The following is a 16,365-nucleotide window of genomic DNA, read 5'->3' on the forward strand; positions in this document are numbered from 1 at the left end:
AGAAAGTCGGTGACAATAAGTGGCACGCCGACGAGGCGTTGACCATCCGATCGGATCGAGCATGTGAAACCTGTCAATGATCTCCCGATGATAGAAACTAATCGAGTAGATCGATCCCTATCTGAGAAAGATGTTACATTTATACAATATTTATTCGCGTCAAATAAAAGGATAAATCCATATTTCTTAGAGATATAAACGTCTGCAAAACATTAGAATGCGTGATTGTTCAACCGTAGAGAAGATGAATCCATATAGTATACCCGGATGTCCAGGTATCGGTTTTCTCAAAGAAAACAATCGCCTTATTTGTTGCCTTTGCATATTGCATCTGTGAGTCTTCATCAGATAAATTCGCTGTAGCTGATTATATGCAGAAAGAACAATAGCCTGCAGAAATTATAATGAGATTGAACAATGTCGTGATTTGAGAGGTATAGCATATTTTTAGAGAGAGAGAGAGAGAGAGAGAGAGAGAGAGAGAGAGAGAGAGAGAGAGAAATATCAGTAACAGATATAATAATATTCTTAAATAATTCAATAAGTTTGAAATAAGTATAAAATTTTATTTTTTTTTTATTTTTTCTAGGTAAGAATTTAATTTTTTCGCCCACGCTTTAATAAGTTCATGCTTGCAATAAGTTATTTAATATAAGGAATATGAGAGACTACCACAAATTAAATTTTTACAAAAACAAATTGTTTTGTTTTAAAAATCAATTTATAAAGATATGTATTTATCAAATTATGCTACATATTTGCATTTTTATGAATAATTTTACGCTCAAAGTTAAAAATTATAGATTGAAAAAATTTTCTTTGTGCAGTAATCAAGCATAGAGCGTAACACGCTCGTGTATAATTTTCACAACGAGATATTCTACGGTAGGTCACGATTGCGAGATACAATGATGAAGTATAATGCTATTTCCGAGTTCGCGTGTAAAGATTATCTGGAAGAAACACTCGATCGAAACTTACATAGTTCGCTAGTATATTTCTTTTAGACGCGGCGGGCACCCTCTCGAAATCCAAGAAACGAAAGTTCGCGACCAAGTGGAGAATAGTGTAAACGTACGTAGTAGAGCGTGAAATTCCGAAGGCCGCGAATATAGCATTTTTACGGTACATTCGATTCGATTATGCACACTCGTTCGAGTTACTATGTATATGCCGCTTTCGAGGCTTCCAGGACTTAGATAATACTTAAAGAAAGAAACACACCCGGATATGAATAAAAAGAATGTCGGTCTTTCTAATCTCTTTTTCATCGATATTATTTACGCGAATAAAAAAAATTCAATCATTTTTTATTATAATTACTCTTTCAGAAAGTATAAAATTAAAAATTGGTACAATATATCCCTTTGTTCCCTATCGTCTTTTCAGGTGTACCACTGAAATTCACATTAAAACACATATTTTTTAGTTTTCAAATTGATATATTAAATTTCCCAAGTGACAATATTAATTGGACTTTTCGTACCAATGGATTATTTAATCCTTTGATGCAACATTAATCACTTTTTATCAGCCAATCTTTGTATGTTACATATTTTTAAGGGATTTTTTAAAAATAAACATTTAAAAATACAATAAAGTGTGAAAGCTCTCCTGATTTTCTAGCAATGTAGTAATCTTTAACCTTATCGCGAAGTTCTTTCAACTGTTAAAAGTAACGATTATGTTGGACCAAAGTGACGATATTGAGACCGCGCCTTTTTCCGAAGATACGAGCTAGCTTCTCCTCGCGCGTTGAGAGAAAGGTGTTCGACCTCCTTTTTAACGCCGTCCCCGGATCCGGTATGCAGCGATTGATAATTGCACACATTACCGGCGGAATTGGCTGGGCGATGTTACAAGCGAAATTCAAACGAGACCGGGGAATATCGCCTCATGCTTTACGCGCTCCACCGTTGAGAGAAAGTCATTTCTTTCGACGGCCACACAACGATCAGATCATTTCAGTCGCACCCGGGGCTGGGAGCGCGTGGGATATCGACTAGGATTGAAAACGGAATTGCGATATGATGCTACTATCATCACGACATACTTTCAACCGTATAGTTGGAAAAATGCCACTCGAGAAATTTCTCGAGATAGCACTTTTTCCAGATATGCATTTTTCAACAATTGTCTATTTTACAGTCGAATAAATATCAAATGATCAAGAATATATTCATGAACATGTTTTAATATTTAAAATATTATAGAATATTGTATTAATAAAACTTGGAGGAGATGTACTTAGCTATGATGTCAGCGTACATTGATCGATAAACTGCAATGACTGTTCTCAACATATTTATTGTATATTGATAATTGCTACGCATTCTTGAAATTACTCGTTGCTTCCGTCAAACACGATCGAAGTATATGTATAATTCTCTGTTGGAATTTCGTTGCTACGCGCAGAATACGCGAACAAACGTTCCAGGGACGGGATCGATTTCTTTTCTTCTCGACGAGAACTGTCTGCGCGAATAGCATCATTATTTTACACTCGATGGATTCGTTTCTAAAACGACCGGTCGGAATGCGCCTGAAAAGAATCGCGAAGAAAGCAGAAAAATCGCGCGCTGTATCCGACACGCAACTTCCGTAATGAAAATTGCATTGCGCCTCGTGTATGCATCGCGGATCGTAATCAAAATCATGTCAGTGAGGCACGCAGAGTTGATGCTCGTTCGAAAATTGCCATCATTCAGAAAACTCGCGAATTGTTCACATCGCTTACATTCACCCCACGGATGATATCATCGTTCTCGATGATATCATTACACAGACGTTACACCGATAATATCAAAATGAGATAGTATCGATAAAATGCTTTCTTCAAGATTGTCGATGACTGTACGTCATATTGAAAATTCAAATATATATTAAAGTAAAATCGATACGCGCACATAGATGTATCAAATATAAGTTTCGTAAGTCATTGGATGATTTCATACATTATAACTAACATTAATGAATTATTACGATTATTTCTAAGACCATTTCTCTATTAAACACATTTTTTAAATCTGAAAAGCGGGTTTGCAAATAAGTTTTTCGATTATACGATAGAAAGTGTACGTAAGTACTCATTTTTTTACTGTACTTCTACAGTATTTTTAAAATATTTTTAAATCAAGTTTACACGATAAAAAACATTTTAATGTTAATATAGATAGATTTAGTATGTTATGAATCTAATTGATAAATTTATTCATTTTTTCGTTATGCGTTTTTGCTTTCTACATAACTGCTCGTATAATCCATTAATTTTCGTAAAAGCTTCGCTTCGTAATTTACGATCTCGTAAGATCCGGTAAAGAATCTTTAAACCATTTATTAGAAATCGTATGCTATTTGATACGATTCACCACAGTTCGTTAGCTTCGTCGTACTCCAGAAGCTTCAGAAGATTCGCAGGCAATGTACGATAACAATACCAGATCTGAGTATTGAGAATTGCAACGATAACGATAACAATAATCCGCGACAATCGAGATAGTAATATTAATAGAATAATTCGGCCATTGTTATCCGAATAATCACATTAATGGCACTGCTTATAATATTGCAAAATTTCAAATCATGTAACAGAAAGCTTTGGATCTTTTTTCCACATATCTACTTACATGTCGTGACACTCTTATTGATACACTCAAAGATGTAAGATAAGTTCAAGACAGCAGACCGTATGCGTGTACATTTTCCGTGTTCATGTAACTAGAAGGCCGACTACATTCACTGGAGCACCATATCACCCGATATCGCCCACAGATATTTCCTGAAAAATAGAACATATACAATATCAGAAACTAGATATTGAAAATATACAATTATAATGATGTATATTCTAATTAAGGTCATACATATGATTGAAGCAAATTAATCCTTATCGTCTTTTCCAATAGAAATCTTTAAATTTATTTATTTAAATAGAAATTTTTAAATTTCTTTATTTTTGCGCGAATAAAAACTCCAATTATCTATATCTAATAAATTACATAAAATCTATAACTAATAAATTACATGAAATTAACAATTTCCTTAATATATAGGCATGCCTATATACAGATCGCGTGAAGATATAAATATAGATGACAACTTTAGTGAAAGTTGTCCTTATAATTCGAAAGACACTCAAATGTATCTAATGAGCTCAATGTAACTAATAATCTCATGTGCTCACAGTACTATTATTATATTTTAATCGCAATTTAATTTCATATTATTTATTCGCAAGTCGATTAAAAATCGGACATCGTGATGGAGCTATCATATGTATATTATCATATCGCTTGTCATTGATTTATTTCTTGTAACGATTTTTCTGACAAAAATGTGCAAAATCGCGTGCGATAAATTAAGTAGAAGTGAAACGGAAAATTTTGTATCGAAAACAGATATCGGAACAATTCTAAATCGCTATATATTGTTTCGATATAACAATATACGTCACTTGCATCTTCATTGAAGATGAACGATCGTACATGGAACAAGTCAATCGCGAATTGTATCAGAAATCAGAAAGTCTTCATTTGTATTGACATTAGCACAAATTACTCAATAATGAATAACAATAATGAATACGTGTATTACTAGACATAATAGTATTTCGATATTCTTATCATTGAAGATTTAACCGTAAAAGAAACGGAATCATTTTACACAATGAGGAAATAATTTATTCAAAGATTTTTAATCGTTATAAGTTTACGAAATGCGTGATGAATGTGGGCAATAATATCGGAAATAATTAATAGTATTATTTCTTCATCGTAGCTTTGTTATATTATCAAACCACAGATTCCATTAAAAGCGACAAAACCGAGTCGCTGCCATTTCATTGGCTTATGATAAATACTTTACTTACTTATTCGCATCATTATAGACGCGGTGAGATTGCGGTTAGTTTCTTGTTATTTTCTGCACAAGCCGTTACCGCATTTTGTCTCTCTCTCCGTTGCTCTCTAATGTATTAGTATTCTATTCTTTAATGTATAAAATAATACAATATTCTTTTATTTTTATTGAATTTTTTTACTTTTACTGACTCTTTTATTATTATCCAAGCAGAACAATATTTAGTTTTTTTGATTATTAAGCCCGTCTTAAACAATCTAATATTCTAATATTCAAATGCAATTTGCGACAGAATTCAATTTAATTTATAATTCTACATACTGTATACCGATAACGTAATTCACGATTCCGCCTGCGCTTCAAAATTGCATTTATACCTGCTATAACGAATGGTTTATTTTTAAAATATGAATTACACATACACAAACGTAGAAGTGTCGATGTTGACCTAAATCCATCGTGAAAAGTCAATCAAAGCAATTTTACGCTGTCAATATAGCGTATGTGCCGTCGACGGAGTTAATTATTTGGCGCACGATCAATTAATCGATGATGTTGATTTTAGATTGTGCGGAGATGTTTCGCATCGACCGCGGTGTTCGTCGTCCTAACATTATTAGGCGGATTCGACGGAAGTACAGCCGAGCGATGGTCACGACAAATCTCCAATAGCGAATGGATTCCCCTAGCTAATCCGAGGACCGCTCAATTGTCACAGAGCAATGCAGGAAGCAGCCTTTTACCAGCCAGCGACACGCATTTATCGAATCCGATTCAATCACTCGCGTTACCGCCCGCTCTTCAGCAGCAATACCAAGAACAGCTGATTCAGCTGCAAAAGACACAAGAGAGTATTCAAAAGCTCTTACTTCTGCAACAGCAACTCAGAGCTCAGCAGCAACTTCTTCAGGTAAAACGTCTTAGTTTCGATTATATCAACAATCATTATAAGAAAGACTTGATATCATTTACAATTTGTTTATTTTTATATAAATTATTCATTGCTCATTTAGTCTACTTTTCTCTTACAATGTATAAGAAAGGCTATATAGTATATCAGTTATATAGTAAAAAAAAATATACTTCGCTAAAGCTTTTTACACGAGAAACAATTAAAAAATAATAAAGATTTCTTCATTAAGCGCATTTTCTTCGAACTGTGAATTATTGATTAAATTTAACAATTATTAAAAAAATTTTACAGAGAATGTCAGTCGGTTATCCCTTGCTTAATTTTTCAAATTGATTTTATTTTCGTTTATATAGTCCCAGACGTTCTTGCCCGGCGCCGAAGATGATAAACAAGCGCTGCCGCCGAGTTCCTTAGGCAACTCGCAAACGGCACCCGAATCCATAGCACCGGAAGTTTTAGTCCCGCCACATCCATCCTCGGAAGCACTTCCACCGTTATATCCTGCTCAAAATTTCCTTCCTCGAAGACCGGGGCAAGTCCATCAGAATCTGAACGATAATCAAGAACTATCAAATTTGCCTGCTCAGGGTCAAGTTGTACTGCAACATGGTGATGATACGCAAGAGGGACCTCATACTTATGTGACGAAACACGGAAGTCAAAGACCTGACGGAAAAGGTCTGAAAGAACGACCGAATCCAGGATTATCGCAATCTCCTTTGATCGAAAACGATGAGGAAGAGGAGGTTTGTAAAAGTAAAAAAATAAAACAAGATGAATGAAATCAACAACGATTCGCTCTCTTTTCAAATGCGTAATTTAACAAGTTTTATTTAGTCCAATTTCCCTATTTGTATATTTTTGCAATATTATCACTCGTCGGATCAAACAGAATTAGAGCATAGGTAAAATATACAAGATGCGCACATTATAACAGAGCAAAGCAGAACTAAGTAAAGCGATAAATCAATCTGGTTTCTTATTGTTAGATAAAAGTTGGATAAAAGTTAGATAAAATTACAATAATAGTAATTAATTTTAGCAAATTCTGGAGTTAGTAAAAAAATAAGTAGATGAAATCTTGATTTTGATTTAAATCGTATATGTAATTACTTACATACACTTTGATTTATATAATTGATATAATTTTAATATAATCATTGTGCAACGAAACAAATATAACACAATAAAAATTAACTTTAATTGAGTCAATGTTTACGATGTTATTAAATAATAATACACAATAATATAAATTAATGAATATTATACCAAAAAATTGCTAAGCTTCTAATTCGTCAAATTCAATATTAATTATTTAATTTTATAATCTGTAAACCAAGGATTAGATACATACATTTTAACAGCAACAGCGTGACATTTCGTAGGTTCAACTGGTGTATGTTCCGGCGGAAACCTTAGCGCAAACAGGCCAACTAAAAAGGGGCCGCGGGAGAAAGCAATATCCCATTCGCCAACAATATCATCAACGAGAGAACCACAGAAATGTCGAACAAACTTCGCTCTCTCCCGATCAAGAAACTTACGCGCGACAGGTGTTGCAGCAGATTCAGAAAGAACATGAAGAGAAGGCGCAATTCCTAAAGGAGGAGCGCATAAAAGAATTCACCAGATTAAATGAGGAGCAGAAGGCACTCGAGCGAAAGACGCGATTGCAACAGGAGGCTTTTCAGAGAGAACAAGAACTGTTGCGGCAGAAGGAAGCCGAGAAGAAACGGAAGGAGCTGGAAAAATTGGAAGAAATAGCGAAGCAACGAGAATTGGAACGAATCCGTGAAGCAAGAGAAAAGCAAAGGCAGGAGGAACTCGAACGACGACGACTCGCTGAACTTCGCGCTAAAGAAGAGAAACGCCGTGAGGAAGAAGCCAGAGAACGCGAAGAGAGACAAAAGCAATTGGAACATCAGAGGATCTTGGAAGGCACCGGTCTCCAGCATAACCCTCAGGCTCTGTTTCGTGAACAAGTACATCGCCAGCATCTCGCGGACGGCACCAGGCTCAAGAAAATTCGTGGCAGACAACGTCAACGGGTCAATCAATACCAGGAACAGTCGAACTATCGCGAAGTTACGACCACGCCGTCGCCTAATCAGCCTCCCCTCTCTGTTTACATGGGCAGTTCCGATTCCAGATTAGAATCCGTCAAAGTCACCGACGTTCTGAAGATCTTGAAAGACGCGAAAACCATCGCCGTTCTAGACAACGTCGGCCCCAGTTCCCCGCAGGTCTTCGTTGGTCCGTCAAATCTAGATCCTCCTTACGGTTACGCCAAGTTCGATCTTCCCTATCTGTCATCGATCGATCACAATAGAGTGGAGCGCAAGGTCGACAAACTACCTTTCTTCGTGGCTCCGTTGAGTTTCGATCCGCCACCGGGTTATGCCAAGATCCCCTTCCCTGCGCCGCATATCGGTTCGGTCGTCGTTAACACGCTATCGGAAACATCCCCGGAGCCGAATGCACAATTAGACGAACAGAATTCTAGTCCGACGTCGTTAATCGAGCCGAATTCTTACAACAATGCCGATCAAAGCGAACTTATCACTACTACCGCGTCTTACGCATCCTCGACTGCTCAGAACTTTTCGCCAGAATCCAGTAGTGCGAAATACGAGTCGCCGCCGTCAGGTTCCAGATTTAGATTCAGACAGTATTACGATAATAAGCCGACCTCCGTAATCAGCTCGTCATATTACGGTGAACAATCGACCACGAAGACGACGCCGAAACAGTCTTACTACGAGCAGGAATCCAAATCGAATACTCAACCTCCCAAATTCGAAACGACGGATAACTATAGACAGGAGATATCTTATTCTAATACGCCAAGTTTTCAGGACGAGACGGTAAATCCGCATAATCCTTCCACGAAGAAACAAGACCTGGCAGCTCATCAATTGGCGCTCATCAATCAGGAGCTTGCTCAGCAAATAGAGACACAGAAATATAACGCCGCCGAACAATATCAGGCTAATCTAGGTGAATCGTACGACGCCAATGACGTCAGAGCGCCAGTTGGACCAACGCAATTCAATTTTCCAGCGGAATTACCGTCAATTTCCCCGCATCTGCCGGGCTTAATAAACTCACTGCTGGATAAACAAGAGGAGAATCTTCCTGTCACTTCGACGCCGTCACCAACAACAACCACGCCGTTAACGACAACAACTACTCGTGTAAGTTCTACGACCTACAGGCCCCGAGGAAGGTAAGCACATATATTTAGATGTGTATATGTGTGTGATACTAAAAATATATCATTGATTTTATATCATTAATTTATAACTTTCTGCATAAAAGCTTTTGTAAAAATAATAATTTTTCTCTATAAAATATTTCTTTACCTTTACTTAAATTATTCAGGTTTTGTCGTACACATTTATTGTTTTTATATTTTTTTATATTAATGCGAAATAATGCACATTATCATATATCAGAGATAAGATTTTCTCATATAAAAATTTCACGTAAAATTCTCTTTTATGCTATCTACATATAAATAAAGCGTCTAAAACGTCTGTACAGCATCAATGAAAATTTTTCGATTTTATCATTCGAATTTCAACATAACATTAATAGAAATATATAATAGAAATATATCATATCGTATTTGTACAGAGGTAGAATCATACCTACGAGACCCAAAACGACTCAGACACCTAGTAATAAAACCGATAGAACACGAAGACCGTCGTACAACAGATCTAAATCTAGATTTTCGACTACTACGGAGGATTATCGCGAGACCTCTTACGAGCCCACGAAGGGAAAGATACCGGAGACCACACAGAAATATAACGCGGTAGAACACAGGAGACCAACGTCTAGACCGCAGAAATACAGAAATCGAGATAGAGCGAATTCTCAGTCGGTACGATTAATCTTTAATCTCATTCTCTCTCTCTCTCTCTCTCTCTCTTTTACCTCTAAATTTTAGAGATAGAAAAAAAAACATAAAATAAATTAATACCTAACATTATCTTTTAAATTTATTCAGACTCAAACTCACCAAGCGGCCAACTACGAAAACTATCCAACGCAAGGCGATTCGCAAAGTAATGCATCTCCCGATGTGTACTCGCCGACGAGCGAATCCATCTCCAATCTCCATCAAAAGGAAACTTCTCCATCGGGAGTAAGCGGTTATACTCGTGAGAATTATCCGTCAACTACTCCCACGCAGACCGAAAATTACCCGCCGTTGCGCGAGATACAGCACAGCTCAGCCTTGATGTCTGACGATTACAAGAGTCAAAATTATCCGCAAAATCGCCCTCAAGATGCGCGCTATCATCAAGAAGCCACGTACGATCAGAACGGCGCCTTCGAGCAACCGAGACTCGAACAGGCTCCGGTAAACGGATTCAATTATCAAGTTACAAACGAGAATTCGCAAGACCAGACGAATATTCCCCAAAGACACAAAGAATATTCGCGTTATCAGGAAAATGCCAACTATAATCACGCTATCACGGAAGATCCGCGAGTCAGACCCGGCGAGGAACATCGATATTCCCCGATTTACCAAATCAACGTGGCGCAAACTCAGTCGGATTATAACATCGGTGGACAGAATTCGTTCCGCAATATTGATGACGGCAAGATCGAGGACGGCCCAATAGAGGCTGATCCGAATGCGTCACCGATTTTCATTCCGCTCCAGCAGAGCAAACAAGAAGACTACGAGCTGCAGGTTCCCTCTACAGAGGCATCGATTATCGAAGTATATATGCTTAATTGATATTATTAATGATGTTTTGCGCATTTCAATTAAATGCATTTTTTTTAGGCATTATTATATATATAAAATAAAATTTTATTTTAATTTTATAAAACATGTAATAAATAAAAATTAATTGTTAAAATTTTACATTAAAAAAAAAATTATTATTGACACACATAAAAAAAATGACATGTCACATTGAAATAATATAATATTTATATATAATATAATATTACATCTCATATAATATTTAAGTATCATCTTAATTGTTTTTATCTCAGATCGCTACGACCAGTACGACCACTCCGGCGCCTGTAATAATACGTCAGCGAGTTCGAGGTCGATTAAGTGGTCGCACTCATCAGGATTCCGCGATTCAAACGCGACCTCGGGGTTCTCAGGACGAATATGTTCGTTTTAGCGTCGTAAATCACGATTCCAGCCGCGGTACGAGTCACAGAAATCGCGATGGATCGAGGACAAAGACACGCGTGCGCCCGCAAAATCACGGATCGCAAGTGCATACCAACGGCAACGAATACATAAAGATACACGCTATTCAGCAGCAGAAGTTAATTGCCACTACTACACCGTCAACAACGACAACGACAACCACCACTACCACGACCGCCCGCGCTGAGGAAGAAGACGTCGATTACGGATTTATAAGAGCGCCGAACTTCCGCCCTGTGCAATCGGTGCATCCGATGGATAACAGATTCCAAGCACCCGTTACATATAGACCCGCTTTATCTGAGGTACGTTTCGCATGACATATAGAGAAAAAAAATGCGTAGTTTTTAGAACGCAAGTTGGTTTTAGCGTCTAATTATAATAGTTTCAATTAAATTTCGAGGAACTGTCATATTTCAATCAGAATCTGTACTAATTGCATAGAATATTTGCTTTGCTCATCAATAGTAAAGGTTTTCATCAAAAAACAATAGCTTTTTACAAAAAAAAAATATATATATATATATATATGAAAAATTTACGTTTTACAGATTTTATCTTTTTCTTTATAACATAAATGATAATTTTATAACATAAATAATAATTTTGTAATTTCGAATGAATAAAGACTCGTTCTTGTAATACATTTCAATTGGCTGTGAAAAATTCTCATATTAAAAAGGTAGATGTAATTGATATTTTTGCAGATTTCTATTATAATTTATAATGGCACATTATATGTATATATGTATATACATTCAGTTAACAAAACATACATTTTTATGATTTTATTTATCGTATTCTATCAAAATTGTATTGCATCTGTTAATTGTTTATTTTTTATTAAGGAGAATATAAAATTTTTTGATTTCCTTTTTCCTTTTTAATATTACATCTCTCTTCAGATGAAGTGAGACTGTGGTGTAACCCATCAATCTTTTTCTCGGCAATCATCTAAAATTTTTCAATGTGTTTTCAATATTACACCACAAAGTCACTTTCACTAAACACATTATAAAACTTTTGTGTGAAATACTCCATCAATCTTCCCTTCAACGTACTGTATCGCGCAGGAAACATTAATGAATGCAAATAAACTCGTTGCAGATAATATCCAACGATGAGGCAGCGGTGGAATCGAGCCCGGCACACATTTTAAAGAATCGTCCGAAATACAATCAGATCTCGACTCGCCAGCCGACCACGAAAATATTCACGACAACGACGGAAACTGTACCTGTTGCAACGGTGATGCCGGATAACACCGTATATACGGTGAAACCAAAAACGAAACCGGACGAACCGAAGCAAACGAGGATACGAGGAAGAATTCGCCGACCGGGAAAGAAACGTCCGATGACGAACACGGAATCCGGTCTCGAGGCAAACAACGAGCTGCCGTTGGACGAGAACTATTCGAGAATAACGCCGCAACAACTGCCGGTGACAAGACAGCAACCTCTCTACGATGACAATCTCGACGTGCCGCAATTCATACCGAATCAGAATCGACCGACGCAGTTCTACGAGGAGAATAGCGAACATGTAAATAAATTCTTTAATCATGGCATACTTAAAAAAAAAAAAAAAAATATTATTAATAGAGGGAATTGCAATCTGAGAAAAATGTAATCAATTTTTTTTTTCATTCAAAATTTATGATACGAAAATTGCAGTATTAATTTTAATTGGCTATTCAAATTATTCTTTAATATTTTTTTAAAAGATTTACTTCTTTCTGAACGCTCAAATGTAACACGCGTGCGTATGTTTCCAGGATCCATCTCAGGAATTTATTTTAAACTTTGGCAATCTGCCGGAGCAGATGTCACAACGAGAGGAATACGATCAGACCCAATTGGCCAGTATTCCATCAAGCAAGTATAGTCATTCGGATCGCGTGAACGAACACTTCAGCGGTGACATTTACGGCGCCGAGAGTCAATGGTCCACGAAGCTGTCAAAAACGTCGTTCCAGCCGAGCTTCGCCTCGAATCGCATGACCGACGAGTCGAAGAGGGAACGGAGCAGGATTCGCGACGATCAGAAGAACGAAAACGCGCTCGAGATTATTACGGTCGGGCCGGAAGTGCCTTCGGGGGTGACGGTGGTTGTTTCCTCCGACTATCAGAAATCACCGAACAATGCCGCTGGCACGGACGCAATAATTGATAGTGCTGTTTTCGGAATGAAGACAAATGCGCAAGATCACACGGAGAAATTGAATGCCACAACGGCTGTAACGACGATGGTACTTCAGGATCGAATCGAAAGCGATAAGGAAACGTCATTTGAAGCGCAGGCCTGGATAAGAGACAAGGAAGATAGCTCTGTGGAACAGGCAACCGATGACACGAAGATGAAAAAAATCGTCGATCCTCTTACCGATAGAAAGGTAAAATATTATATTCGAAAATATAAATTTTTCGTGCATCTTATCATTATTAAAATAATATATATTTTTATATGACAAATTTTTTCAATCTATCTATGTAAGATCAATTTTATATAAATTTGTATAATAATTCAATTTCAATAAAAAATTCAAATTTATATAGATATAAAAATATTTCGATCTTCGATCGGTGATTATTTTGGCCGTCAGATTGAAATTTATTGTTGTAATTAAAATCATATGAGTCTTCTTTCATGTGATATATGCAAGAAATAATAAAAAATAAGTTGAAACTTTATATTTCAGACTCGAAGAAGAAGAGTCCGCGTGCGGGTAAGGCCCGTGATTAAAGACGATTTTGTCACTGCCGAATCCCAACACTTCAATTCCGCAATGAACAGCCTGGTTCAAGATCATTATAAGTATAATTCGGCGCGTGAATCGATGTTTACCACTATCCAACCGACAACTGTCATCGCAACCACCACAATTGCCACAGAGACGACGCGAAAGTCTTTGCTACAGGATTTCTTGGAAGAGATGCTGAAGAATGACGAGGTTTCCATCCCAACACGTGTCACATCAGTCAGCACGGAAATACCTGATTGGACGATATTGACGCCGACGACGACACCGTACGTCACTTCCGATAATGGCGAAGTGACGACTTTGAAGGAAGATTACACACAGACTAGTGCAACGCTGACATCGAGTACTGACGAAGAACGCGTTACGATGGCAAATAAAAGTTTAACCGGATGGAGAAACGATATTAAAGAAACGACATCGTCTGAACAAACTGTTCATTTGTCACAGGAAGAAACTAAAATGCAAAAAGAAGAAAACTCGAAAGAATACTGGGACGAGAATTCTCAAGAAAACAAAAGTGAACAGAATAATTTAGAAAATGTCGAAATATTCAGTCAGAAGTATAATCTGCCATCGAATTATCCTGATGGATCAGGAACTTCAAAAGAGATCGAGGATACTATATCGGAACTGACTAACCCTCCGACTGCAAAAGAAGAGATACAAAAATTGAATGCCATCGATAAAGGGAAGGAACATATAATGACGTTAAAGAGGCATGAAAAAAATGATGAAGAAAATCACGCGCACCCGAAAAATCATAGAATTAAATGGAGCGAAGTGAAATACCCGTTAACCCTCGACAAGTCGCAATCTACGTTAAAACTGCAGTTAACGACGCCCATTCCCGGTGTTGTCACGCGAAACGAGGGTGATTCCAGCGTAAAAACACTCTCCGATTATGTGAAAGCCATCTTCAACAGCATGAAGAATGCCGAGAACCAGGAGGAGGTAGAAGAAATCGCGAAAGCAGTCGAAGCTAAAAATGAGACTCTTGGAAAAGCAGATCAAATAATCGGTACGACTGACTCTTCGCGAGACATTTTTACAACGCAACATATCAATATCGAAGAGAAGGCGACTAATTTCGAAGAAACACAGGGTATTACAGAGACGACGACGAAAGAGAATACGATTTTTGAAACAACTACATTGATCCTAGATACGATCGCGAACACGGCGATATCATCCGAAGAAACTATAATAACAGAGCCTTCCACGACCACGTCGCCCACGAAAACAACGGCACCAATTAGACGAGATACAGGCACGATGATTAGGGCAAACTCTGCCCAGACGATGTTGGGCAAGGTTCTCAGAACCTCGACCACCACGAAGGTATCTCACATGACAGAAATTTGCTATAGAGGTCGATGCGTGATGACGAGACCCAAGATGGATGATACTATGGAAAGATGAGAAAAACTTGACGTATTGAGCTACGTCAAAAACGTCGATTCAACCAATTGTAAAATCGTCTTTAGCACTTTTCTATTCGGTTATTAAAGCAGATAATAATGTGGCCGAAGGCAATTTTTAAAATGACAATCTATCTTTATTAGATGCCTATCGTTGTTGAAAAAATCCAGCAAGATGAATTAAATAATGTTTAAAATAATTTAATAATATTTCTATATCAATAGGTTTAGGAATATATGCGTGTATTTATTTTTACATAAATATAAGATTTATGAAAAACATAAAAACAAGAATTATGCAAAAATATTAAAACCGAACAGAAAAGTGTTAACATTTGGTACATTTCCCAAATTATTTTTTTATGTATCGATATATATATTGTACTTATGAATCGAATTTTCAAAAGCTATATTCATCAGTTCGCGAAATTACAGTTACGTTTTCGCATTTTTTTACATTCTATTGTACATTCTCTCTCATGCAATACAGAAAATGATCTTAATTTTATATTAAATTATTCTATTATTTTAATCACGTACTCAAGATTATTAAAAAAAAATGGATATTTTTTGCCATTAGAATAAATTAACATTTTATTTAAAATATCGGCCGCGAATTAAGATTCAGCGCGATAACAGAACATGAATTGAGTACACGACTAAATTACTTTATATGTTGTACGAAAACATGTAGAGAATGATCAATGTTCTTCAGCTTCATTTAAGAAAGGATGTTCCATTGCTGGGAGATAAGATATCGTTCAAGATGTCGTGACAAATTATGTATATCGGGATTAAAGACGAAATACCAACATGATATTAACCGTGAAAAGGGACTTCCCCTTCTAAAAAGGAAATTCCGCATCGCTGACGGCAAATCGATCATTCATCGCGACGCGTGCTTATAAAAAGGACGCCGAGCGCGTCCTTCCAGCGAGATCGAAGCGCGAAAGCTCGACTTGAACGAGTAATCGTATCGCTTGAAAAAATATATAGAGAGTTAAGTCTATTTAATTTAATTACATACACCTGTGTAAGTATACGTGTAAGTTAAGCGTGTAAGTATTTTAATAAAGATGCGAGAATGCAAAAAATTATATATTCTCTTTCTCATTTTTCTCCCAGCGAAATGTACAATATATATTTTCATCCCTTCGAGACTGGATTCTCTTTTATTTATTGGAAAAAAAGATCTTTGTGAAATTTTTGTAAATCACTT

General features: G+C 36.8%; 1 protein-coding gene across 1 annotated transcript; it reads left to right on the top strand.

Annotated features, from left to right (window-relative positions):
- Window positions 1-244: 244 nt before the first annotated feature.
- LOC138940367 (uncharacterized) lies at window positions 245-15,311 on the top strand. Its single transcript, XM_070309204.1, has 11 exons — window positions 245-333; window positions 1,008-1,074; window positions 5,423-5,767; window positions 6,124-6,516; window positions 7,156-8,996; window positions 9,407-9,659; window positions 9,786-10,511; window positions 10,793-11,269; window positions 12,072-12,509; window positions 12,742-13,359; window positions 13,666-15,311. The coding sequence occupies exons 1-11, from the start codon at window positions 245-247 to the stop codon at window positions 15,145-15,147; spliced, it is 6,729 nt and encodes a 2,242-aa protein (XP_070165305.1). The 3' UTR covers window positions 15,148-15,311.
- The last annotated feature ends 1,054 nt before the right edge of the window (window positions 15,312-16,365 follow it).

The sequence above is a fragment of the Polyergus mexicanus genome, unplaced genomic scaffold (genome assembly GCF_030449975.1).
Source record: "Polyergus mexicanus isolate NDT 795.1 unplaced genomic scaffold, iyPolMexi1.0 SCAF_16, whole genome shotgun sequence".
NCBI lineage: Eukaryota > Metazoa > Arthropoda > Insecta > Hymenoptera > Formicidae > Polyergus > Polyergus mexicanus.

Bases quoted from the DNA above. Each gene is read 5' to 3' on its own strand.
- LOC138940367 (XM_070309204.1), top strand. From the start codon at position 245: ATGAATCCATATAGTATACCCGGATGTCCAGGTATCGGTTTTCTCAAA. The intron at 334-1,007 runs GTGAGTCTTCAT...TATTTCTTTTAG, and splicing joins TGCCTTTGCATATTGCATCT to ACGCGGCGGGCACCCTCTCG. The intron at 6,517-7,155 runs GTTTGTAAAAGT...GACATTTCGTAG, and splicing joins AAAACGATGAGGAAGAGGAG to GTTCAACTGGTGTATGTTCC.